The sequence below is a fragment of the Aethalodelphis obliquidens genome, unplaced genomic scaffold (genome assembly GCF_003676395.1).
Source record: "Aethalodelphis obliquidens isolate GAN/ISIS:26980383/991018 unplaced genomic scaffold, ASM367639v1 scaffold7, whole genome shotgun sequence".
NCBI lineage: Eukaryota > Metazoa > Chordata > Mammalia > Artiodactyla > Delphinidae > Aethalodelphis > Aethalodelphis obliquidens.
In genome coordinates this window covers 859,613-884,901 of record NW_020837951.1, presented here as the reverse complement: position 1 = coordinate 884,901, position 25,289 = coordinate 859,613, and the positions used below count along the sequence as shown (strand labels likewise).

At 63.0% G+C, this 25,289-nt stretch overlaps 1 protein-coding gene across 1 annotated transcript; it reads left to right on the top strand.

Moving 5' to 3' along the window:
* The first annotated feature begins 3,891 nt into the window (after positions 1-3,891).
* On the top strand, positions 3,892-24,456 carry TRAF2 (TNF receptor associated factor 2). The gene is made up of 11 exons (XM_027104249.1): positions 3,892-3,928; positions 11,010-11,226; positions 11,686-11,764; positions 11,929-12,027; positions 16,123-16,284; positions 17,023-17,097; positions 18,661-18,735; positions 20,156-20,482; positions 20,962-21,139; positions 21,687-21,835; positions 22,485-24,456. Exons 2-11 carry the CDS (start codon positions 11,039-11,041, stop codon positions 22,701-22,703), a joined length of 1,551 nt encoding a protein of 516 aa, XP_026960050.1. The 5' UTR covers positions 3,892-3,928; positions 11,010-11,038; the 3' UTR covers positions 22,704-24,456.
* Positions 24,457-25,289: the final 833 nt, after the last annotated feature.

Below are 25,289 nucleotides of genomic sequence, written 5' to 3'. Positions count from 1 at the left end.
TGTGAGCAGAGCCATCTTACGGTTTGCGGGTCCGAAGTGAGGCGGTGGAGCAAGGTCCCCACAGGGAGCAGGGGCGCGGTGCCTGGGCGGGAGGTCCGGCCGGAGTCAAGGGGCCAGAGCGGCAGTTCCGGATGTGGCCGGCAGAGGGCGCGCGCGGACCCGCCGCTGCTCCCCAATGAGGCCGAAAAGGCCGCTGCCCTTCAATGACCCAGCTGGCAGAGGACACGGGCACACAAACCGAGTCTAGTCCCACGGGGGGTGTGTGTGGGGGGACCCACTTAACACAGGGCCAGCAGGAGAGACCTTCTCTATCTGAGACCCTAGGACCTGCAGAGGGCCCAGGCTGAGCCCTCGCCCGGGGAGTGAGGGAGCTGGTCCCCGCAAGGCACTGGCCGGTGTAAAGGCCCTGGGGCCGGGTCCCGGGTCGGCCTGGCGATCGGAGGCCAGGGTTGGCCAGGGAAGCCCGGGCACCTGTGATTCTGCATGTGAGGTTGTCCCCCAGGCCTTCCGTTCCGGGTGTGGGGTGGCGTCCGTTTTCTGAGATCGGCTGAAGGGAGGTGGGTGTTGAGTGGGGAATCTGGGCAGGGTGGGGGAATTTGGGGTGATCTTTGCCTTCTTCCTGGTACTTTTCTGTGTTTTCCAGAGCTTCCAAAATGACCTTCTGTTGTTTAAAACCAAATGCTTTTGAATCGGTGGTATCATCAGGTGGTTTAAACACTGTGGGATGGTGTACAGTGACCACGGCCTGCTCCTTGGCCCCCATCACGTTGATTACTTTCTCCCGCACCCTTCCCAAGTCTACAGAGAGTACAAACAGACACGGAAACCATTCTTTTCCACCTTTGCTTACAGAGGACGCAGCACTATGTGCACGCTGTCACCACCGTGCTCTCTGCACCTCATTAGGGCCTGGGTGTGGGCGGTCCTGGTCCCAGAGCACTGGCTGCTGCCATGAAGTCAGCTGCGGGGTCTCACCAGCCTCGTCTTTCTCCTTTTCTTGGGGAGGGACGGTGCTGGCTGTGCAGTTCCAGGAGGGGGAGTGGGGGAGCCCCTTGTGGCTGACTCCCGGGCAGGGGAATTCTGGGCAGAGCTGGAGGCCGGCCTTTCTGGAAACGCATCCATCAGGTGATTACACAGTGAGAGTGAAACCAGCTCCTTTCAGAAGCTGCAGCCCGCGGTTGACCTTCAAATGTCTGAAAAGCGAGAAAAGAAGCGGGGCCGAGCTCTCAGGACGGGAAGTGGGCTGTACTGGGAGGCTGGCTCTGCTCAGTGCCGGCCTCTGCTCTGGGGACAGCACCGGCACAGGAGGGGCAGCCCATGTCCAGGGTCCTAAGTGGGGGCCCATGTCGGCCTTCCTGCCTCCTGGCCCTGAGTGCTGTCTCCCAGAGGCCTGGGTGAGTAAAGGATGGGAGGTGAGATGTCCAAGGGGACTGGCCATGCCAGTGGGGAGCGGAGGTACCGCCAGCATTCAGAAATGTCCTGGGCGCAGACCAGGACCCAAGGGAGGAAAGCCAAGGGGGCGGGGCAGGTGCCAGGGGCCTGGGAGAGGGGGCCTTGGGGCAGAGTGCGTGGCCGCGGCAGCACCTCCCCCGGGGTCTGCAGGCCCAGTGGGCAGCTGCTGGGGCCTCTCCTGCCTGGACGGCGAGCTGTGAAAAGCCAGCGTCCACCGCAGCATCGACCCGGATCTGTAGCCAGGCCCACGCCTCTCTCTGGGGGGCACTGAGGCACAGGACAGAGGCCCTAGACCCCAGCCCTCAGGGAGCAGGTGGATGACGCAGGCCCCCTCTAGGGTCTGCTTGGGGCTGTCCCAGCCACCTCCCCGCATGGCTGCCTCAGAGGCTGAGTTTTGCTTTCTTTTTGGCAGGAAGGAACCCGCGTGGGAATCCCCTGAGTTGCCCGACGACCAGAGTGAGTCATCCCTTTTCCAGCCCGCCTGGATCGAGGTGTCACCCTTCTGAGCTGGCAGGCGGGGGTGGGCTGGCCGCTTCTCAGTCAGCAGCCCCTCCCTGCCGAGGCTCCCTCTACCCCATCTCAACTCGGGGGCCTGTTGTCAGAATCTCTCTCTCTCTCTCTCTCTCTCTCTCTCACACACACACACACACACACACATACACACACACAATGTATTCAGGAAAATCCTCTGAAACTGGCAGTCTGAGAGATATGAAATCATTTTCATGCTGGAAGCATCGCCAGGTCCTTCGAGATGGGCTCAGCCCTGTCAGTGCCGAGGGCTGCAGGCAGCCTCCTTCCCGGGAAGCAAGACCTTCGTCCAGGAAATCTCTTCGGGATGCAGGGTGGGCTGAGGGGGCCCTGAGCCCAGCGCTCCTGTGCTGTCCCCGATGCTGGAAGGGTGAGTGAGGTCTGACCCTCCCCAGGGAGTCACTGCAGAAGGCCCGCGAACAACTTCCACTTTACCCTGAAGAAAGAGGGGTGCTGCTGAGGGGGGACCTCCTCTCTGCAGCAAGAGCCACTTCCTTCCGTGCTGCCAGTGGGTTCACAGGATGGCCTCGGCCCCCCAGACCCCGGGAGGAGAAACCTCCTTACACCTGAGAGCTCGGTTAGTTATGGGCCTTGAGGGAAACCTCATGGAACGCGTAGGTGGGGACTGAGGAGGTTTCCACGGCTGCTGGTGGCAAACTCAGCCTTGAAGTTCACGGAACTTGTAATGGAGGCCTAGGGGCCTTGCTGCTGTATTCCGGGGATGTGGCGTTTGCGATCGGGGAATTCCAACTCCAAACCTAGTAATGATTTATGCAGTGTGATGTGAGTACTTCTGGACACAGCGTGGACCCTTTACATCATGTGGCTTCACAGCCTGCCTGTGTCGTTTACTCTGTCCTTGAACAGTCTGCGTGGCTTCAGATGCTCCCCCTGGAGCGGGGGTGCCCAGTGTGCTGTGTGACCTGGGTAAGGAATCTTGCCTCTCGTAATCTTTCCTTTTCTGCAAAATGGGGAGGGCCGTCCCCATTTCCGGGTGCTGGTATCAGATGAGACGCTGTTCTCAGGTATTTAGAAAGCTGTGTTCCACAGGAGAGAATCCAAATTGTCCCCACTCTCCTTTAGCAGATGAGAAACGGCTTGTCCTCAGGTCACACACTTAGCGGCAGTGTGCCGCCCCTTTTTTCTGGTCAAGACCAGCGCTTCCTTTCTAAATATTTCCACTCGTGTGTGTCCATGTGCCATAGGCTGTGCATATTGTTTTGTTTGGTGGTGAAATTCACATAAGATAAAATTCACCGTTTAAACCATTTTAAAGCTTACAATTCAGTGTCATTTGTACTTTGTAATGTCGGGCAACCGTCGCCACTACCTAGATCTAGAACATTTCACTACTCCGAAAGGAGATCTCTAAAGCCTTCCTACCCTTTAGGTGAGCGGCGTCTATTTGTACTTTTTCTCATAAATGTAACCCACACTGGGGCCCAGCCCTGCGCCGGGTATCGCCTTGGTTCCCTGCGCCTGGAACTAACCCTCTGCGGGAACAGCGGGACCACGCCCTCCAACCACAGAGCCGCGCCAGCGAAGACGGACTCCGTCTAGAGAGCGTCCGCGGGCGACTTAAGTACCCTAGCCGCGTCAGCTCCGCCCAATCGGCGCCCGCTGCGGCTCCCTGCGCGCTTCTGGTAGGCTGTTGTGTCAGTCAGTCAGTAGTGAGGGCCCGAGGTGGGAGGGGCGGGGGAGAAAGCTGGCCAATCGGCGCCCGCTGTGGTTCTCTGCGGCACTTGGTAGGCTTTTGTGTCAGTCCGTCAGGAGGGAGGGCCCGAAGCAGGGGGCGGGGGAGAAAGCTGGTCAATCGGGGCCCTGTGTGGCTTCCTGCTCTCTCCTGGTAGGTCTCCACATCAGTCCATCAGGCGGGCTCGTGGGCGGGGCGGCGGCGGCGGCGGCGGCAGGCGGGCAGGCAGTTCCGGGCGCGCGGCGGCGGTTGGTGAGTCGCGCCGCGGGGATTGGGGTTGGGGTTCGGGGTCTAGGTCGAGGGGCGGGGGCGGGGGGGCGCGCGGTGCCAGGAGGCCCGGCGGGAGGCACGGCCGCCGCGGCGCGCGGGCCTGAGGGGATTTCTCGGAGCCGGAAACTGAAAGTCGGAGCGGGCCCCTCACAGGAAAGTTCGCGAACGGCGGGGCGTCCACGGCGGCCGGCCCGGGTCCGCGCGGGGTCCACGCCCCCCGGGCCGCCCCCGAGCCTCGGCTGCGGTGCCCCACCCCTTCTTGCCCCCGAGGGGCTTCCTGCCCCGCTCGGGGTCCGGACGGGCTCCGCGGGCGGCCTTGGACCTCGGGGATCGCCGCTTGTCGCTTGCTGCCCCGGGCCCTCTCCCCGTGTCTCCGACCCCCCGAGCTTGGGCCTTGTCCGACGGTGACACCGAGCCCCGAGGTGGATGGGGAGGATGCAGGGGTCCAGGGAGCTGCCGGGGCGGACGGAGCCTGGCGTGGGGACTCAGAAAACTGCTGTGGTGCGGGGCCAGACGCTCCTTGGAGGCAGAGCGGGCTCCTCGTGGACTGGACGGTGGGGACGGGGGAGAGCTGGGGACAGCTGCGCCTGTGACAGCAGCCGCTCCGCCCGGCCTTGAATCTAGCAGAGCAGGGGGCGTGCCAGGCCTGACGCCGGGCCGTGCGTGACTCAGGGACCACATGTCCCCGGCGAGGACGACAGCGTTTAGCCACTCAGTTACTGGCTCTAGGTGGGGGTCCCAAGAGCCCAGAATTGTTGCTTGAGTTATTTTTAACAGCTTTATTGCAGTGTAAATTACATACCGCAGAACTCAGCGTTGAATTTCAAACAAACAAAATCCTAAGCAGTGGTTTTTTGAAAGCTTTTCTGAGGAGTAGAAGCTTTCAGTGCTTTCAGCAGTAGCATCTTCACACATTCGAGCAGCCGCTCTCTCTGATTCCAGGCCCCAGCCTGGCCGGTCCCGCACCTCAGCCCCACACCTGGGGACACAGCCCAGCCCCCGTGAGGCTGCAGCTCCCAAAGGCCGGAGCTGTGATTTGGGCCTCTGTGCTCTCTGGTCCTTTGGCCTGGGACAGCCCTGAGCGCACCTCCTGACACACCCAGGCCGCGCCATGGGCCCTTCCGGTGTCCCCCCTGCGTCCCAGACCTGTGCCACCTGCGGTTGCGTTGTGCCCTGTGGCCCTCGCCTGTTGGCCACATCGGTAACGGTGCTGCCCAGTCTCCCCAGCTCCACGCGTGATGCACAGCAGGAGCCTGGAAACATCCATGCGAGCGACAGAGTGCCGGTCCCGTATGTACATCACAGGCTCGCGCCCTCTGGGGAGACAAACACGCATGTCATTCCTCCGGGGACCTGAAGAAATGGGTTGTTTCAACAGTGGTCGTAAACTGTGGACTAGAGCACGGAATTTACAGCCATCACTTGGTGCTGGAGAAAATGTTTTCTCTGGGAAGAAAAGGCCTTCTGACTTAGTTCTGAGCCAGGTGTGGGCCCCCCTCTGGCAGTGAGAGACGCCTGCCCGCCTGCCTGCCCGCCCACCCGGTCAGCACACCAGCGTGGACTGGGCACGGTCCGGCAGGTGGGTTTCCACCACAGGGCAGCACACACACGGGCAAGGGGAGGAAGGTCCAGAGAAGAAAACCCAGAAAAAATGACCCACAGGTTCCACAGATCATGCCAAGAATGGGGTGCACCCCTTCCGTCTGTTCCTGTGTCCACACCTGGGCTTGTTGCCCTGTCCTCCCTGTGTCCTGGGCCTGCTCCTTCACAGAGGTGGGTGAGGATCACCCCCAAAGGCCTGGGCAGCTGAGCCTCGGGGAGTGAGGGGGGCAGGCTCCGCGGAAGCTGTCCCCTGGCTCCGAGCAGGAACAGAGTGGCCACCGTGTTCCCTGCAGGGCCAGCAGGCGGTGGAGATGGCGTTTGGGGCAGGTGTTCTTGGGGACTGGCTGTGATTTAGGGAGGCGAGGACACAGCAGCGGTGGGGGTAGGAGGTGAGTAGTGGAGGTGACTACAGTGCGGGCTCCAGGATTGGGGTGCCCTGCTTTGTGGTGGGGTGGTGCCCGGCTGGGCCAGTGGTGCAGCATGGAGGAAGGGTCAGACACGGGTGTAGGAGCCAGTGACCGGCGGGAGCCTTGGGAGCACGGAGGGCACCCCTGCACCTCCCATGGGCCCGGATCCCTCTTCCCTGCCTCCAGGCCCGCGATGCTGCCCGGGCCGAGGAACGGTGCGGGGAGGCGAGGGTTGTTCAGGAAGCCGAGCAGCAGAGGCCCTGGAAGCTTGGGGGTCTGAGGGAGGAGCCCAAGTCCCCAGCTCGTACTCAAGGGCCTCGGGAGGCTCCTGCGGTGAGTCAGGTCACAGTGGACGGTGGCCGGGCCCAGTGGTAGCAGTGTGGTCAGGTCCTGGATGTTTGTAGCGGGTAGAGCCAGTGGATTTCCTGGCCCGTTTGAGGTGAGCGTGAGGTGGGGCTGAGGCCTCAAAGGGGCCGAAGCGCTGCGTCATTGATCAGCGGCCCCAGGTTTTCATAAGAATCTGGGTGTGTTGGTGGCACGAGTAGCTGTGAGTGGGCGCGGGCGGGAGGGACGGCGCAGCGTTCGCTGTGTGCTTTAGTGTAAACGGTTGTTGGGCGTTAAGTTGGTACCAGAACGCTTGGCATCACGTTGAGCTTGAACGAAGATGAAGGTAGTGTCAGCGTAACGTTCACGTGGATGAGGACACACGCTGTGTGCGGTCACAGGTCCCCGGGAGTTGCTTCAGGAGTCTCGGACCTGGGGGCCCAGCGTGGCGTGCAGCAGGGGCAGCTTTCACTGGAGCGTGGATTTGGGGTGGTTTGGTCCTTGCGTTGGGGCATCCCAGAGGGAAGCTCCTGGGTTGAACCCGTGTGTCTGCTGGCAACAGGTGGCCCCCGGCAACCAAGTGCTCCGACACCTAATGTGATGTTGGTTTGGGCAGCAACGTAGCCTTCTGAGAATTAGTCCCTGACCCCCACACACCGGACTGAGGACGGTGGAGCCCAGCTGCCCAGCGGCCTCCGGCTCAGTCGGGGTCTCTGTGATTTCTCACAGGGACGGCTCTTTCCCGGGGTCCTCCTGCTGTGTACCCAGGCGGGACCTGGGCTTGGGAAGGGGGCACAGGAAATGGCAGAACAGCGGTGGGGTGCCAGATGCCCCCCCACTCTCCTGGGGGTGGGGAGGCAGGAGGGAGATGCAGCCCCACCTGGGGGGCTTCCTTTGTGTTAAAACCGGTTTTTGAGGTTATTCTGCCATTGTTAACATTACGAAGCAGGGGTATTCTGGATAAACGTGCATGGGTGTACCATAATTAGGGATTTCACCATCTTTCTTTCGACTCTCGGGAATAGAAGCTCCATCGCTTTCTTTTTAAAATGAGGCACACATACCGCAGAATGCACAAGCCCTAAACGCAGGGGCAGATGCGCCTGTGCCCACGCACGGCCGCGCCTTGCCTTCCGGAAGCCCTCGCACCCCTCAGGCAGCACTGAGCCTCCCACGGAAAGCTTCTGTTTCACGTCTCACGGGGTTTCTGACTCCAGATGTGTGGGTTTCCCCACACCAAGCAGTTCTGCCTGGCTTTTGTTTTTTTTTCTTTGCCGTACGCGGGCCTCTCCCTGCTGTGGCCTCTCCCGTTGCGGAGCACAGGCTCCGGACGCGCAGGCTCAGCGGCCATGGCTCACGGGCCCAGCCGCTCCGCGGCACGTGGGATCTTCCCAGACCAGGGCACGAACCCGCGTCCCCTGCATCGGCAGGAGGACTCTCAACCACCGCGCCACCAGGGAAGCCCTACTTTTCTTGATAGATGCCGACTGGGCATCCTGCAGCTTAATTCAGTTCTGACACTGGCCGACTGGAGTTAGCACAGACCCCTTGTGTTAAGGGTTTGGTTGCACAAGGCTGCCCCCACCCCACTTCAGATGCCAGTGGGGAGGCGGGGCCTCCCATACTTCTGACTGACCGACTGTAAATTGAGGGTCCCCATGACCCCCTCCTTGGGGTCAGTAATTTGCTAGAAGGGCTCAGAGAAACATGCGTAACAGCCCGCTGGGAGAGACACACAGGGCCAGGTACAGGGAGGGACGTGGAGCCTCCATGCCCTCTCCAGCCCCCCCTTCCCAGCACCTCCACGTGTTCAACCCAGAAGCTCTCCAAACCCGGTCGTTTAGGGGTTTCACCGGGGCTCGGTTCTGAAGGCAGGATTGATTGAATCACTGGTGATTAAGTCAATGGCCAGTGTCGCCGCCCCCACCCCCCACCGTGGAGATGCTCCTCTGTCCCCATGGCTCAGGAAGCCCCAGGGGTTCTGGGTGCTTTGCGCCAAGAACCAGGACGCAGACCCAACGTCTGTTGTATCCCAGTTCCCAACCCCAAGGGTAACTGCTGTTCTAACTTCTATTGTCATAGGTTAGTTTCGCCTATCCTCGAGCTTCACGTAACTGAAATTATCCTGTAAGTGATGTTTTGTGTCTAGTAGAAATGCCGTTCCAACAAAATGCAAGTTTGTTGTATAAAGTTAGTGCATTCCCGTCTGGAGCATGTTGGGGAGTGAAGTGAGTGTGAGGCCGGGCGGGCGTGTGGGAGCGCTCGCTCACACCCCCTGGCGAGTCGTGTGAATGGATGCAGTTCCTGTTTACCACCACACCTGAGAGTCGGGATTTGGAAGATAAACTGGAAGCTTGGAAGGACCAGTAGGGGGGTTTGGTTCCATATTGGAGGCTTGTAACATCTGACCCCTAAGGACAAAGGCTGCCGGTCGCCCAGCCCCCAGCCCTGTGTGACTGCAGGTGGGTGGAGTGTGTGGCGCCAGGAGGGTCCGAAAGGGCCAGAGACGCGGAGGTTTCTTCTGATGTTCGGGCAGGTCGGGTGGCTTTCGGTGCTGAGTTTGGGCACGGCGCTTTAGAGTATGATGTTTTCCATTACGGTTCTTGAGGGTTCAAGTGTATAACTGTGACTTGAATAAGACACTTAAGGCCTTAAGCACTGAGACCTCCTAGGGCGTGGCGGGGGCGCCCTCTGACCGCGTGGCCGCCCACCCTCCTGCTGCGCCAGGTAGCTGTGACCGCTGAGCGGGGAAGACGAGGCCTACTGTGTGTTGGGGCCTTTTCCTTCTTTATTGCTCAAGAAAGAGACCGTTTGTGGTTCTTTTATGTCCAACAGGAGTAAAGGTCCATGGATTAATAAAATGGGCTCAATCTGCCACAGAAGGTGTGGTCAGTCGGCCAGAAAGTGTTTCCCCCAGGCCGGCCACATTCGGGCGGAAAGTCATCGCAAAAGAAGAAAGTCTCTCCTGACAGGTCCGCTGGAGACTGTTTGAGGTTGGCAGCGAGAAAAGCGTCACCCTCATCCTTACGCCTTGCACGAGCTCCATTTTTTATTTTGCCTTCTGGCCCTGCCTGTGTAAAACACGGCTGCAGCCACAGAGGCCTTTGCGTTTCGTCTTGCTTATTTTGTTTGTCTATTTATTTATTTATGGCCGCGCGCGGCTCAGCTCGTGGGATCTTAGTTTCCCCAACCAGGGATTGAACCCGCGCCCTCGGCAATGAAGGTGTGAAGCCCTGACGAGTGGACCGCCAGGGAATTCCCACATTTCATTTTATTTAACACCTTATGACAAATACAGAGTTTCGACTGAAAGAAGGTGGCTTTTTTTTTTCATGTTATATTCAAAAATAAAAACTCCTCTTTCTCATGTAGTTTGGAGCCATGATATTTTAAACCATCAAGGTTATGAAATCAATTTAGTTAGCATGACCAGAAAAAGAGGGAAGCTAGGAACGTGATGCCTCTCACGCGGGAGGGAGTGCACCTTCATGGGCCTGTGTTCCAGACGCACACACGCGTGTGGCCACCACAGCCTGACCTTGAGCTGCCCTGGCCCACACTGGGGGCGTGTCCGTGAGCTCTTGGGACTTTTTGTTCACATCGTCGACCAAAAGGTGTTACTAATAAAGGCACCTCTCATGCTTGCACGTCTGTGTTGTGAGGGCTTAAAGGAATGAGATCCCCCAGCTGTCGAATTGACAGATGGCCCCTCCAGGGGCCAGGCCTGCCAGTGTGAAGAGAGCGCGAGAGAGGCAGAGGTGTGCCCTCCCGAGGTGCCCGGGCACAGCGTCCCTTCTGTTGGTGGCTGGAGGCAAGAATGTCGGTTGTGAAACGTCCTGGGAGCTGCAGAGGGCCCTCCGAGTAAGGCCTCCTGTGTTACAGACCCCACAGCTGATTGAGAGTGGCTTTGCCCAGCAGCTAGGGGACGACACCGTCTGTGCTGTCCCCTCGGTGTCAGGCCAGCTTAGGACAGTGCACGTGGCCTCCTGTGCACGGTCGCTGCCCAAGCAGACCCCCCCGCCTCCGCGCCCCAGAAAGGGGCAGAGTTTCATAGCGTCCTGACTTGACCATGCCCAGACCCCAGAGCAGACGTGGGCGTGTGTGCTGGGGGCGTGCGGGGGCAGGGATGGCTCTTCGGGGATTTGCACGAAGGGCTGGGGTGGCCTGCCAGGGTAGCGGACGAAGAGCAGGCCTCTGAGCGCTGTGGGGGGCCCTCCGCCCGCTCGCCCATCCTGGGTATCTTGCATGGCGGCCTTACCAAGGCCTGGTGGACGGCAAAGGGCAGCTCTGAAGCGAGAGGGACCCTGGCTGTGGGGACGGAAGCAGAGCAGCAGCTGCACGCAGGCCGCACCCCTGTCCTGGGGCTGAGGGTTGGTACGGCTGTCTCCTGGGCCTGCCCGGGGCCGTCGCCTGCCAAGCTGTCCAATGTTCTAAGGACACATTCGCACCTGGAGCCTTGGGGAGACGGCAGGGCGCAAGGATTGGGGTCCGCGATCACGGTCAGATGCGAGCCCGGCCAGCTGGCCTGGGAGCAGAGGCCCGGGCCGGGCGGCCACAAGGACAGCCCGCTGGGCCCAGGGCTGCAGCGGGCGTGCGGGTGCCCGCTGTCTCAGCCTTAGCCCCACCTGCGCTGGGCTCCCCGGAGCGCTGACGTCCTGCCTCTCAGAGGCCTAATGGTCCAGGCCTTGCACATCCCTGGACCCGCCGTGACACGCTGTGCTCTCCCTTAGGGCTTGGCCTTGGTGGGGCTGCGGTGCTCATGGCTGCAGCCAGCGCGACCCCTCCCGCCTCCCTGGACCTGCTGCAGCCTGGCTTCTCCAAGACCCTCCTGGGGACCAAGCTAGAGGACAAGTACCTGTGCTCGGCCTGCAGGAACGTCCTGCGCAGGCCCTTCCAGGCTCAGTGTGGCCACCGCTACTGTTCCTTCTGCCTGAGCAGCATCTTGAGGTAGGGGCGCCGGGAGCTGCCAGGAGCGGACGCTGATGCCCGCGTGGCCCAGGGCTGCTTTGGTGTGGGGTGAAGTCAAGCATCTCCTTAGAGTCTGTTTTCCCTGCTTCTCCTGTCTCTGGTGGGAAGCGGACAGTTTAAAATTGCCTGGAGGCTCCCGCTCCCTTTGCGCTGGGCGCCCGAGTCCCTGCGGGGTCGGGAGGTGGGGCCTCCGGCCCGTCAGCAGGAGGACAGCAGCCCCTGGTCCTGGCATCCATCTGCGCGGGTCGCGTTCAGACAGGCCGGGGTTTGGGGCTGGGCCCCGAGCGTCTCGCACGGTGCGTCGTGTCTGCTGGCCACGCCGGTGGCCGACAGAGGCTCCAGAGCCCGAGCCGTGGCGTGGGCCTGTGTTGGCGAGGCCGCGGGCCTCCCACCCTCCATGGCGGGTTTCACGGTGCGGCCTCCCCCTCTCCCCACCAGCTCCGGGCCCCAGAACTGTGCCGCCTGCGTGAACGAGGGCATTTACGAGGAAGGCGTCTCTATCCTGGAGAGCAGCTCAGTGAGTGATCCGTCCACGCTGACGGTGTCGAGGGGAGAGGGAACCTGGGAACGGCCGTGGGAGAGGCGCCCTGGTCCCGAGTCTCCCCGCAAGGCTCGTGGTGTGGGGCGCCAGGCGGGTGGGCGTCTGGGAGGGGGCTTACCCAAGGTACGCTCTCTCCCCAGGCTTTCCCGGACAATGCTGCCCGCAGGGAGGTAGAGAGCCTGCCAGCCGTCTGTTCCAGCGAGGGCTGCACCTGGAAGGGGACCCTGAAGGAGTACGAGGTAGGGGCTGCCCTGCGCTGGCTGAAGCCCCTCCCGCAGAGCAGCTTCAAGCCCGCCTGAGTCCCGCGGAAGGGGGTGCAGCTGCTGCTCCGGACGTGCCCACCTAGACTCTGGAGCCGGGGGAGCCGGGCGTGTGGCCCAGGGTGGGGTGCTCACCCTGTCTGGGCTGTTTCCTGGTGTGTCCGTGGACGCGGTCCTCCAGCCGCAGTGCGGTGGCGGTGAGCAGGGGTGTGTGCGGGGACCCTGGTCCGGCCCTGAGAGCGCCGCGCAGGCAGGAAACTAGCTTTCTCGCCGACGGGACTTCGTTGTCTTTCCTCACTTGGATAGCGCTGCCACTGGAAGACGCGGGAGTAGCTTGCACGTCCGTTCTGGGGTCACAGGAAGGCATCTGGCCAGGGACAAGGGCAGTGGCCGGGTGCGTATCTTGCAGGCCTGTCTCTGCCGTGCAAGGCTGGCAAGTTGGGGTCCCTGTGTGCTGGGCCTCCGGCAGCTGAACCTGCGGCTGTGAGCCCCTCCGGACACTCTTCCTGGTGATCAAATGCCCTTAAAAACTTCCGTTTCCAAGGTGCCTGCGCATGAGTGTTCCCAGTAGCACTGTTCCCGGCAGCCAAGTGTCCCTGGCAGAGGGCGGGACACACAAGATGTGGGCTGGTCGTGCCGCGGAATAGTGTCCAGTCATGAGAGGAAGGGAGCCCCGCCCCAGGCTACAGCGGGGACGGACCTTGGGGACATCACGCTGAGGCCACTCTCAATTGCAGCTTTGGGGTCTCAGGGAGATGAGCCCAGCAGAGGAGGACAGAACATGCGGGAACCAGCCCTGTGAGACAGGAGGTGGAGTGGAGGCTGCCCGGGCCGGGAGGTCGTGTGCAGTGGTGCAGAGTAATGGGCGGGGTCCTTAAGGTGGGGAGGCCTTGTTGCTGTCCCATGCGGCGAGGCTGGCGAGGCTGGAGGGGCTGTTTGCAGGGGACCCGGCTCGCCTACGCCCAGGGCTGCCCAGGCCACGGAGCAGCCTCCCTGCCATGGGGTGGGCGCCGGGCTGCGACTGAGTCACGACACGGGAGAGCCTGTCGGCTCTGGAACTGGGTCCTGGGTTCCTGGGGCTCCTCCCGCCTCCCGTCCCGGGCGCTGCGCGGCGGCGTCCGCTGGTCTTGACCGACTCGACTTCGTGGGCTTCAGGCTCTCGGTTGCGTTTTGCCAGAGGGGCAGCTTGGCTGTCTCTGGGGAGGAGCCAGTGGCCGGGTGGACAGAGCTGGGCTTTCCTCTGACGGGCACCTGGGCCTGGAAGCGGAGGCCTCTCTGTGCCCTTCCGGGGAGTAGGACTGCAGTCCGTGGACAGAGGCCTCCGACGCCCAGGGGCCACCGTGGGGCAGGGGCACAGGCAGGGGGTGCTGCCACTGAGGCCCTGCTCAGCAGACGGGCCTGAGCTGTTGCCCAGCGCTGTCCGGAGAGCCGGCCTCGGGCAGGGTCTCTCCTGGGCGGTGGGGAGCCCCAGCAGGGAGTGCAGCAGGTACTGTGTCGCCTTTTGAGGGGACCAAAGACCCCCAGGGACAGGCGGAATAACCCCAGCTCCCGCGTCCTCTGGGGTTTCTGCCGTCTCCAGGCCGCTGGTGCGGGTGGTGGCTTCGCAGGCCCCTGGCCGAGGGCCTGGGACCACAGCCAGCCCGTGGGCCCTGCGCCGGCCCTGCAGGCATGCGGGCTGGAAAGTCCCTGGCTACACCCGGGGAACTCAGGAAAGTCCCTGGGGTTGGTCACGTGGGAGACGGGCACTGCTCTGGGTCTCTCGGTGCAGCCTTTGACGTCGGGTAAACCTCTCTCTAGCTGGGGTGAGACCCCACCTCGGGGCATGGGGTGGCCACCTTGCTGCAGCGGTGGCCCTGCTCCCAGCCCGGAGCCAACACGTTTGCCCTTTGGGTTGCTCAGAATTGGGGCGGTGCTGGGAAATGCTGAGGCTGCGGCTGAGCTCCTGAGAGTGTGGCGAGGTGGGGCAAATCCTGGTCAGCCTTTGAATAAGCTTTTCCTTTGCAGCCCCGTCTAGTATTTTCTAAAAACTCAGGGAATTAAGACTCCAGTTCAGTTAGAAGGTGTTAGAAGTGCCTGCCAAGTACACATAGCAGCCCTGGGGACTGCTTTTCTGGAAGCGAGAAGCAGGGGCTACGTGGAAGGAACAGCAGGGAGAAGGGGCCTCGGGCTTCAGAGGAGGGGTCCGCGCGGACCTGAGGGAGGACCAGCTGATGGGGACATTTTGCAGCTGAAAGGTGAGCAGTCGACGTGCTCGCGTGTCGGGGAATCCAACGTTGGAATGCCGGAGCGTTTAGCTTGAACTCTGGCTGAAGTGGTGCTTCCCTGAGCCATCTGGTGGCAGTGGGAGCCCGCGGAGCCCGTGCCAGCCTGTGAGGACGCTGCTGCTCCTGCGCCAGGTGCGCGCTTCAGGGCTCTGAATCCCAGGGGCACCCGCTGAGTGGCGAGCCGTGTGGGGCCGGGTGCTCAGCGCTGGCCGCGGGCGTCCCTCTCCAGTTGTGCAGTGGCCCCGGGGCTCACCTTGAGCGTGTTCTTTGGCTCTGATCAGATCCAGGTGCCCTCTGGGTGCTGTCGTTTCTGTTTCACGAGCCTGGTTGTTTCCGGGGATCCCCTGTGGCTCGGTGTGGTTGTTCGGGCTGTGCTCAGTGTGGCCACGCCAGGGCCCTGTCTGGGGAAGCTGGGGGTGCCCTGGCGGTCGAGGGAAGCTCCTCCCGGGCGTGGCCGCCGTGGAGCCTTTAAGGAGCTGTCGCTGGAGCAGGAGCCCTCGGGGAAGGTGTCCCCTCTGCTCTGCTCCCTGTACCTAGTGGCGTCCTGCCCACCCGCACGGCCGGTCTGTGTCCTGGGGCCGGGCCTCTGCGGCAGCGTCCACAGAGCCCCGTCGGGTTGAGGGGGGTCACGGGGGAGTCTTGCTGAGAAGGCCGAGTTCCATCTGACGTGTGTCCCTGCGGAGACGTGGAGCCCGGGGTCCTGTGAGGAGGCGGGAGTGCCACGGGCACCACATCTGAAGTCTCCACACCCCGGCTGCTGGGAGAGCACCACACGTGCCATGTCTCTGGGGTTCACCTGGCAGCACTGCTCACTCCCCGAATGGTGAGCTTTGGCCCTGGCAGCCAAGCCTGCTGCATGGGGTGGAGACTCAGCCGGCCTGTTCGCTCGGCCTCGGACTGTGGGCCACGTGGAGACAGAGCCCGCGTGAGGCTCCTCCTTCCTCAAGGTCACTGCGGCGGAGCTCTACGAGCTCTGCGGGGGCCCTGAGCTGCCCCAGCTTGTCAGGCGCCCAGCCTGAATCTTGGTGGAGGTGCTGACCCCACGGCGTGGATGTGCTCGGTGCCCAGGCACCAGGGGTCGATTTTGTGTGATGCGTACTTGACCACAGTTTTTAAAAAACAGCAAACAAACCGTCATCTCCCGTTCTCTGCTTACCGGCCCGCCCTCTGTGCCCCTTCCCGGCCGGCGTTTCCTGAGAGCTGCGCACAGCTTCTGTCTGTCCCCTAGGCTTGCAGCCCTGTTTCCGGGTCCCACCCTTTCTCACCTCTTCAGCCGCTGCCACCTCCGCTCAGCCCGCTGCCGCGGCCCCCCAAGTGCTGCGCTGCTCAGGGCCACGCCTGTCCGGGTCGGGGCCTCCCCGCGCTGCTGGCTTTACTGGGCTCCGCCTGGGCCCCGCCTGACCCTTCGGAAGCCCAGGCTGGGCCCCTGCCTCCCTGGCCACGTCACCCTGCACGTCCTCAGCTCCAGGAGGGCGGGAACGGGGACTCTCAGCCTGGGCGTCGGGACGGGTGGGCGCCTGCGTTTGCATCCGCTTCTCGCTCTGGTCCCCACGGCATCACTTCTCTGCCCTCCGTCCGTTTAGAACCTGTTCCCGCAGCCCCTCTCATTGTCCCCTCTGTGTCCCGAGGGCGGGGTGCCGCCTGCTGGATCTGGGTCCTGATCTCTGCGCTGGAGCAGGGGTAGTGGAGTGAACGCAGTGGCCCCCGTGGCCTAGCGCCAAGAACGAACCCAGACCGGTCCACGGCCGGCGGGGCAGTGGCCCAGAACCCCACGGGCGCTCCGCCGACGCCTCGCTCCCTTCGTTGCCAGAGCTGCCACGAAGGACACTGCCCGTTCGTGCTGACCGAGTGCCCGGCGTGTAAAGGCCTGGTGCGCCTGGGCGAGAAGGAACACCACCTGGAGCACGCGTGCCCGGAGCGAAGCCTCAGCTGCCGGCACTGCAGGGCGCCCTGCTGCTCGGCCGACATGAAGGTGAGCGCGCGCCCGGCGGCTCGGAGGCTCCTGGCGGCCCCGGGCCGGGGGCAAGCTTGCACAGGGGGACGGCAGCGTGCGGCCACGCCACCCTCACTCTCGCTCGGCAGCAGCCTCCCTGGATTCACGCTGAACAGGCCCCGAACGCCGTGGGGCTTTATCTGGAAGTCGTCGCTTGTTTGTGAAGGGCGGGCCACCTTCCCGCCTCCTGAGGTCACGAGTGAGCTCGGTGCCCACGTTTCCGGAGTCTGTCCGTGTGGGTCACGTGGATCTGCTGGGTCGGGACCCAGACGCCCCCCTGGTGTCTGCAGGTCTTTTCACCTTCAGCCTTTCCCTGTGGGTGTCTTTTTCTCTCTGCCGTTTGTTGAAGAAGCCGGCCGTTAGTCTGCATTTGGCTGGTCGGGTCCTTGAGGTGTTTTTCACGCCCAGGAAGCTCAGCTCTAGAGGCAGCCCAGGGCCCGAGACTTCGGGGCGCCCACGCTGCGCATCTCGTCAGGGGTCTCGGAGGTGCTCTGGCCGCTTGGGTCCCCCACCACCAGGAAGTCCGCCAGCCTGGCACCCGGGTGGCAGTACTCTTGGGGCGCTGGGGCGCTCCTCCTCCTGGTGTTGCCCCAGCGGCTGCCAGGCGAGGGCAGGTCCTGAATCTGCAGAGCCCCGTGTCGCATGCCGTCTCCACCTTGGGGCTCAGGAGCGTTGCTGGCCTGGCCCCAGCTCTGACGGCTGCCCCGTCTCTTCCAGGCGCACCACCAGGTCTGCCCCAAGTTCCCCTTGACCTGCGAGGGCTGCGGCAAGAAGAAGATCACACGCGAGAAAGTAAGCGCTCCCCTGGTGCCCCTGAGCAGCGTGGTGTTCAAAGGACAGGCCACACCTCGGCTCTGGGGGTGGGGTTCCCAGGGGTGGGGTCGCAGGCTCCTCCTCTTCCTGCCACCCCCCCCACCCCCAGGTCCGGCTGCGCAGCCTTGCGTCTGAGCCACTTGGCCCCAGGGAGCCGGGATCTGGGCAGTTGGACTGTTTACCTGGCTCTTCTCGCTGCGGGAGGTCTCTGTCCCTGAGGACTCTGTCCCTGAGGACAGGGTGGTGGCTTGTCTGTGCTCCTGCTGTGGCGCTGGTTCCACAGGCAGGCCCCCAGGCCCACCCTGGCTGTGCTGGGAGCTGAGTCGGTGGTGGTGGTGGCGGCCAGGCGGCCTCCATGCTCTGGGAGAGAGGGAGGGCGTATGCTCACATGCCTGTGGGAAGCCCGCGCCTGGTCCCCGGGGAGGCAGCTGCAGTTTGTTCCATGAGGCCCCTTCGTCTCTTCTTTTGAGCTTCTGAGGTTGCGCCCTCGTGGATTTGTGCAACGGTTACAGTGCTCCAGGGCAAGAGCTGGGAAGAGGGTGCTTCCGGAAGCTGGTGGGGCGCGGACCCCTCCCGAGCTGTCCTCGGTCGCGCACGCCTCTCCCACGTGATGGGTGAAAACAGCACCCAGGCTAGTTTAGGCGGCATTTCTCAAGCTGTGAGCGTGACCGCGAGCTTTCTGCCTGAACTTCACCTGCGTTTCTTTCCTGGGGAGCAGTTGTGACTCCCGTGCGTTTCTTGGCAGGGCACTTGTCCTGTTTTCTGTTTTTGGAGCTCTTTGTCTATCAAGGCTGTAAGTTGCAGTTGTTTGTCCTTTTAGTTAACGGTGCTTTTGGTTTGCTTCTGTGTTGGGGGCACTTTGCAAGGTTTTTCTCGTTGTCTCTGGATTTTGATCCAGAGTTGGGATCGTTCTCCGCTCCCAGGTGCAGAGGAAATTCTCTGTTTCCTGCAGGCGTAAGTCTGATTTCCCACATTTTGGGTCCCTGTCAGGTGGAGGCCAGTGGCTGCCCCTTCCCCTCCCCGCACTCCTGGCAATGCCGGCCTGGCTGTGTCTCCCTCGCCCCAGACACTGCTGGGTCAGCTGGCCACGCTCTGGGTCATGGGTTCTGCTCTGCTGAGTGTGGCCATGGGCCAGCGCCACGCCGGGTCAGCAGTGGGGTCTGATCCCTGGTCAGGCTGCTGGTCTCACTCCTGGCTCCGTTTGGAACCCAGGCTGTCGGCCCCCAGGCCCCAGGGCCTCAGACCGGCCTGTGAGGGAGGGGGTGGGCAGGGCTGCTCTCTGGGACGCAGAGGCCCACGCGCGGGACGGGCTCTGCGGGCGATCCCAGATGGCCCACGTGCCTCAAACACACACGTGCACGTGTTTGCGTGTGTGCGTGAATGTGCACTGCAGCTTTGGGAGCAGGTTGTGGGGTTTTGTCTGGCCCGAGCGTGCAGAGGCCAGTGGGGCGGGTGCAAGGGTCCTTTGATGGGACGCTGACCCAGTCGGTGTGGGAGCGGCTGGAGCAGAGGCGGACCGGTGTCTGATGTCAGGCCCGTCAGTTTCAGGACCACGTCAGGACATGTGGCAGATGCCGAGTCCCCTGCAGGTTCCACGCTGTCGGCTGCCCCGAGATGGTGAGTCCAGGTCTGCGGCGGGACCACCGGGAGCTCCTGGTTCCCAAGCAGAGGCCGGCGGACGTGACCGCGCCGTGCGGACACGGTCTCCACTCCACCTCCAATCCGGCCCTCAGGTGTCCCGGCTCTGTCCACTCGTCCCCCAGGTGATCCCTGGTGCCCAGCCTTGACCGCCCAGCTGCTGGGAACCCCCAGCGTGTTGCTGCCCCCTGAGGTCTAGCGATGCCTCTCTGCCCGTCCTCTCACCTCACCCAAAAAGCACACCTTGCTCCACCCGGCTCTTCTGGCCAAAAGCACAGTGGTCGTTCTGGAGCTGCCTCCTGTCTCTCCCATCACATCCAGTCTCCCAGAAGAGCCTCCGTTCTGCCTGCAGACGGGTCCTGGAGCCTCTCTGCCTCCCCGCCTCACCTCTGTGGCCTGCGTGGCCCTCCTGTGTCACGACACCCCGGTCACCGGCCTGGCTGTCCTCCAGCACGCTGACTTGCCCCGGGCCCTGACCCACCTCCTGTCTGCCCGCCGCACCTACCAGCTTCTGTGCGGCTCCCTCGGGCCTGGGCGGCTCCCTCCTTATGTGCCCTTGCCCTCCTTTCCCACCTATTCTGTGCCCCCGAGGGCGGGGCGTGTGCAGGCCCTGCAAGCGGAGGCTGGCTCCATAGATACGGCACACCAGCCTTCTGCTCTCAGCGACACCCCAGCAGCATTTCCGGTGGGAGCAGTCCTGGCGGTGTTGTCACTTGGTGACTTCGCAACACTTGGTCTCGGTGTCCTGCTTTGTTTTTTCTAATGAGGGTGAACAAGGGCAGTGCCCCTCCCGTTCCCTGGGTTTGTGTTTGACATCCTGCTTCTGGGCAACACGGTGTGGTCATTTCCCGCTCAGGCCCGGGGATCCCTGGCGTGGGGGGCGCTAGAGGCCAGAGGAAGGGCCTAGGGCACACGCTGCCACGGCCTCTTCACGCCCCAGTGAGGACGAGTGTCCTATTGCCCCTGTGGACCCAGCTGGCCTCGGCCCAGCTTCCGGAAGCCTCAGGTGCCCAGCCATCCCAGGGCGCTCCCGGGCGCTGGGCCTCACGCGGAGGTTCGTCCCTTTCTTTCCACTTTAGGCTTTTTGAGGCTGTCTGACCCTCCAAACTCGTTGTGGAGCTTTGGAAGGGACGTGGCTGCAAAGCCAGATCCGTAGGGACTATTTAAGATGCGTCCTATCCCCCTCCCCCCGCCCATCACCTGAAACACGAGTGAGTCACGCAGGGAGGTCTGTGTTTTGCAGACGTGGTTGAGTTCAGACAGTGACAGACGCAGTGCTGGCAGGTGAGCGAGAGGGCAGGTCACCCTTGTGTCGCCGCCGCGCGCCGGGCTCCGGTGCTCTAGCGAGGTGTGCGGCCGTGGGCCCCCGGGACTGAAAGCGGGCGTCGTGCCTCGGCAGGTGGAGGGCGAGAGGCTGCAGGAGCACGAGGCGCAGCGGCTCCGGGAGCACCTGGCCCTGCTTCTGGGCGCCCTCCTGGAGGCCGGGCCCCCCCTCCTCAGCCAGGGCGAGCAGGGCTGGGGGGCCAGCACGCCAGGCCCGGCGGCAGCGCCCTCCCAGGCGGCGGAGCTGCTGCAGAGGTGCGAGGCCCTGGAGCGGAAGACGGCCACCTTCGAGAACATCGTCTGCGTGCTGAACCGGGAGGTGGAGCGGGTGGCCGTGACTGCCGAGGCCTGCGGCCGGCAGCACCGGCTGGACCAAGACAGGATCGAAGCCCTGAGTAATAAGGTTTGTGCCCGCTCGCCCGCGGTGCCCAGGCCTCGTCGGGCGGGTGCCAGGGGCTCAGGGGGCTGCAGAGCCAGGAGTTTGAGGGCAGCGCCTGCATTTCCAGCGGGCACTCGGCTCTCCGCGCTGGGCCTGAACGGAGCTCTTCTCTGAGCCCCTTCCCGCAGGGCCCAACGCGGGGCTCAGCGAGGCCGCTGGTGGAGTCTCTCCTCTGACTGGGGGCAGAGGCGGCCGTGGGGAGCGTGCCTGGAGCTTCACGCGGCACCCACGAGCGAGCACGTTTCCTCCTGGGGTCGGGGGTCTCGTGGGCATGGAGCCCATCCGAGAGCAACTGACCCAGCAAGGCTGAGGCACTGGGCACGGGGGTCGTTTCATAGCATGTTCCTCCCAGAGGGAAGCTGGTCTCTGTGGAGGCGGGTGAGCCCCAGGCCCCTCTGGCCCGGCGCCCCAGGGGCGCGTCCTGACGGGCCCCGTGCCCCCAGGTGCAGCAGCTGGAGAGGAGCATCGGCCTGAAGGACCTGGCCATGGCCGACCTGGAGCAGAAGGTCCACGAGATGGAGGCGTCCACCTTCGACGGGGTGTTCATCTGGAAGATCCCGGACTTCGCCAGGAAGCGCCAGGAAGCCGTGGCTGGCCGCACGCCCGCCATCTTCTCCCCAGGTGTTCTTCCGGAACTTGCCCTCCCCCTGAGCTGCTGCCACCCTGGGCCCCCGCATGTCTGGGCTGGGGTCTGCCCCCTGCTGCGGCCGGGAGCAGCAGGGCCCCCCGGCGGAGCCAGCTCCTCAGCCCACAGTCACCAGCCTCACGTCAGGGTCACATCTCGTTCCTTAAACGGCAGGCCCACCGTGTCCGTGGTCGCCCCCTCTGCTCCCCGTTGGACATGAGACTTGTCCAGGTCGGGCTCAGTCCAACCGCAGCCCCTCTGCCCAGAGCCCCTGCCTGGTGCTCAAGTCTCAGTCCAGCCCCTGAGGTTCCTTCCCGGTTGGTAGCAGGGCCAGTGCGGGGTCGCATTTAGGGTTTCTTAAAAGTGCTGTGTCTGATTACTACTTCCATTTTCAAGAGAAGTCTGTTTGCACGAGCAGCTAACTGCGTGCCTGGAGGAGAACGTTCCCTCCTTGTGCCCTCCACCCTGAGTGGCGCGTGTGTGTTTCCGGGGGAGGTGGCCGCATGGGCTGAGCCCTGGGCGCTCACCAGCACCTCCCCACAGCCTTCTACACCAGCAGGTACGGCTACAAGATGTGTCTGCGCGCCTACCTGAACGGAGATGGCACTGGGCGCGGGACGCACCTGTCCCTCTTCTTCGTTCTGATGAAGGGCCCCCACGACGCCCTCCTGCACTGGCCCTTCAACCAGAAGGTGCGCAAGGCCCTGCCCCGGCTGTGCGGGCACGCGGGAGCCCGTGGGTGACAGGTGTCGGCGTCACCACGCCTCAGTGCTCGGGCAGTGTCCATTGTCTCCTGGGCCATGCCACTGGTCAGCCACTCGGGACCAGCAGTTAGTGGTGGTGCTGCCTCAGAGTTTGTCCCAAGGAAGGGGGGCCGCCAGGGGGCCTTGATCTGAGGGCATGGCCCAACCCTTGGGAAGCCAGAGCCCACGTGGGGGAGGAATCGGAGACCCAGGCACTAGTCAGGACAGACGCCATGACGACGCTGGGCAGCCCCGTGGCCCTCGTGGAGGAGGTGGCGTCACTGAGCGCGGGGCTGGCTCGTGCTTCTCCCTGAGGGGTGCTGTTCCTGGGGGCGGGGACAGCTGCGTGAGCTCTCTGGTGAGAAAACGTCTCTTAGACAAGTGTTGTCAGAAAAAAGCACAAATGGACGTGGCGCGGGGTCCTGGGCTTCAGCCTCGGATCCTGGTGTCAGTGGACAGAAGACGCTGGGACGGGCACAGACGGACAGACCGGGCAGACCCGTGGCGGCCGTGCTCCTGGCACGCGACTGCAGACCGGGCTCCCGCCGGCTGGGCAGGCTGTGACTCACGTGCTGTCCCCTGGGTGCTCTCCTCCCAGGTGACCCTGATGTTGCTGGACCAGAACAACCGGGAGCATGTGATTGACGCCTTCAGGCCCGACGTGACCTCATCCTCGTTCCAGAGGCCGGTCAGCGACATGAACATCGCGAGCGGCTGCCCGCTTTTCTGCCCCGTCTCCAAGATGGAGGCCAAGAATTCCTACGTGCGTGATGACGCCATCTTCATCAAGGCCATAGTGGACCTGACAGGGCTCTAGCTGCTGCCCACGGGAGCAGGGCCACCGTGCTGGGCGGGCACCTGCGAGCTCACGTCCCAGAGGCAGGGGCCGCCTCCCGGGAAGGGGTTCAGCCCAAGGCCATCAGGGTGGGCTGTAGGCCCATGTGTCCCCAGCAGGTGGGCTGTGCAGGTGTGGAGCCCTCAGCCTGCAGCGGGGCGGCCGGGGCCACAGTGAGGAGCTGCTGGAGAGGAGGGACGGTCTCGGGCCCGGCTGCCACTCCAGGGAGAGCCCTGCTGGGCCAGTCTGACCAGGCCGGCAGGCGGGGAGGGCATCCCATGTCCCCTGCCCCATGGCGCGCGCAGGGCGCACGTCCAGCACCCCCCTGCCCAGCCTCCGCAAGACACGTTGGCTTCCCTGTTGGGTGTGGAGGAGTTGCTGTTAAACCCTTGAATCTCTGCGGTGAGTGGTGTCCATCTGGCTCTCGTCCTGGCCATCAGTGACTCTGGCCAGGGCCTCCTGGCCTGCTGGCCTGCACGCCCCGTGTGTCGCCAGCTCCTTGAGTGGTTCCGTGGGCTCCCTGACACTGCAGGCTGGCTGGTGCGGGCCTCAGTGAAGCCAGCCATTCTCTTTTCTGGGATGTTACTAGCTGGGCAGCTCCTCGTCCCTCAGGCTCCCCAGGGTCTGCCCTGGAGAGCAGTGCCACGTGCGTGCCCCCGATTCTGGGCCTGCCCCGCCCCTCCGTGCAGGGCCCACGGGCCTGGAAGGGTGGCCAACGGCTTTGTCTGCATTTGGGACCTGACAGGTGGCATCTCCCCAGGACCAGGACTTGCCCAGCCTCCAGGTGTTTCCTCGACAGCGGCAGAGCCCGGGCAGCCTGAGCACAGGCTTGCACCTCGGCTGGACCCGGTCAGGGCTTCAGCCCGGGGCTGCAGGATGGGCACGGCGTCCTGGCCGGGAGCTGGCCACACCCAGGTGCACTAGTGACCGGGACTGGGTGCTCGAGTGGAGTCCTTACGGAGGACCCGTGACAACGTTGTCGCTTCTCTGTTTTGAGAAGTTAAAGAATTGAAAGGCACAGAGTAATAAGCTCCGTGTGTCCAGAATTAACACGTGTACACGTTTTGAATTCTGTATTTTAATTAAAGAGAAACATTGCGGAAAAGTTGAAGTCCTTCTTCCTTTCCCTCTCACCACCTCCTTCACTGGCCAAGGCTCCGCCCTCATGGATCTGGATCCTTTTCTGTTTGAGTTTCTGTCTCTGTGGTCACCCACAAGCAAGGCTCGTGTACCCAGTCCTCTGCAGATCCCTCTTCCCCTCCCCCAGGGGAACGCCTGGTGTGCTGAGCATGGCACGGCAGGCGAGGCGCAGACACAGACGGTGTCCCTCCTCCACGTTCCCTCGGGCACATGCCTCCCTGCTCTGCCCTCCTAACCTGGACAGAACATCCCCGCTGCTGCCTGTCCCATCCCGTCCAGCCCTTGCTGCTCGTGCGTGCAGGCTCGTTGCTCCTCCAGGGTCCCTGCCTGCCGCCCGCCTGCCTGCTGGGGTGTTGGTCCTGTTTTCCTCCTGGTCGGAGAGAGCTCCCAGTATTCCCGGAAACTGGCCGTGGAGCACGTGCGGGCTGCGTGTGCAGGTGTGCACAGAAATGGAGCGCTTGTACACACGCGGGTCATGGACAGTGCCGCTGGCCCCTTAGTCAAGAAGTCCCAGCCCCCTGCCCCCACCGGCCTGACAAATACTGTTTTCTTCTGATGGTTGGGGTTTTGTAAAATAAATTTATTTATTTGTTTATGGCTGCGTTGGGTCTTCATTGCTGCACACCGGCTTTCCCTAGTTGCAGGGAGCGGGGGCTACTCTTCTTTGCGGTGCGTGGGCTTCTCATTGCGGTGGCTTCTCTTGTTGCGGAGCACGGGCTCTAGGCGCGTGGGCTTTAGTAGCTGTGGCTCACAGGCTCAGTAGTTGTGGCTCGCAGGCTCTAGAGCGCAGGCTCAGTAGTTACGGTGCACAGGCTTAGTTGCTCTGCGGCACATGGGATCTTCCCGGACCAGGGCTCGAACCCGTGTGCCCTGCATTGGCAGGCGGATTCTTAACCCCTGCGCCACCAGGGAAGTCCTCTTCTGATAGTTTTAAACATACTGTTTGTTTTTAACATACTGGGTTTTTATGTCTGAAGTTTGTTTATATATGGTGTTTGTGTGTGTGTTTCCATCAGGTCACTTCAGGTTAAACCAGGTAGATTAATGAGTTTGTTTCCTTACCCTTAAAATGAAACAGAACAGTAAAATGAGAGGCGTAGAAAGGTACTCTTCAGCCACAAGGACAAGGAGCGGGAAGAAGGTGACAGCAGAAGGAAGACTTGAGCCCGTTCGTTGGGAAGGTGGGACGTGGGCACGGGAGTGGCTGCCCCGAGGTGCCCAGGGTCCGGAGAAGGTAGCGCTGGAAGGGCGTGGACTCAGAGACTGCAGCGGGAAGGGTCTCCATCTGGGGGACTTACCAGAGGAGCTCGGGACAGGTGCCCGCCCTGCGATGGAGCGAGGAGTGGACGTCTGCGGTCAGGACTGCAGGCGCCGGCCCTGCCCTTGAGGAGTGTGAGCTGCTGTGGAGTCACTTCTGCCAGGGAACCA

What these genes read in the sequence shown, in the direction of transcription:
- TRAF2 (XM_027104249.1), top strand. Translation starts at nt 11,039, where the DNA reads ATGGCTGCAGCCAGCGCGACCCCTCCCGCCTCCCTGGACCTGCTGCAG. An exon ending in CTGTCGGCTGCCCCGAGATG is followed by an intron (nt 18,736 to 20,155) that starts GTGAGTCCAGGT and finishes GTGCCTCGGCAG; the next exon opens with GTGGAGGGCGAGAGGCTGCA. An exon ending in TCGAAGCCCTGAGTAATAAG is followed by an intron (nt 20,483 to 20,961) that starts GTTTGTGCCCGC and finishes CCGTGCCCCCAG; the next exon opens with GTGCAGCAGCTGGAGAGGAG.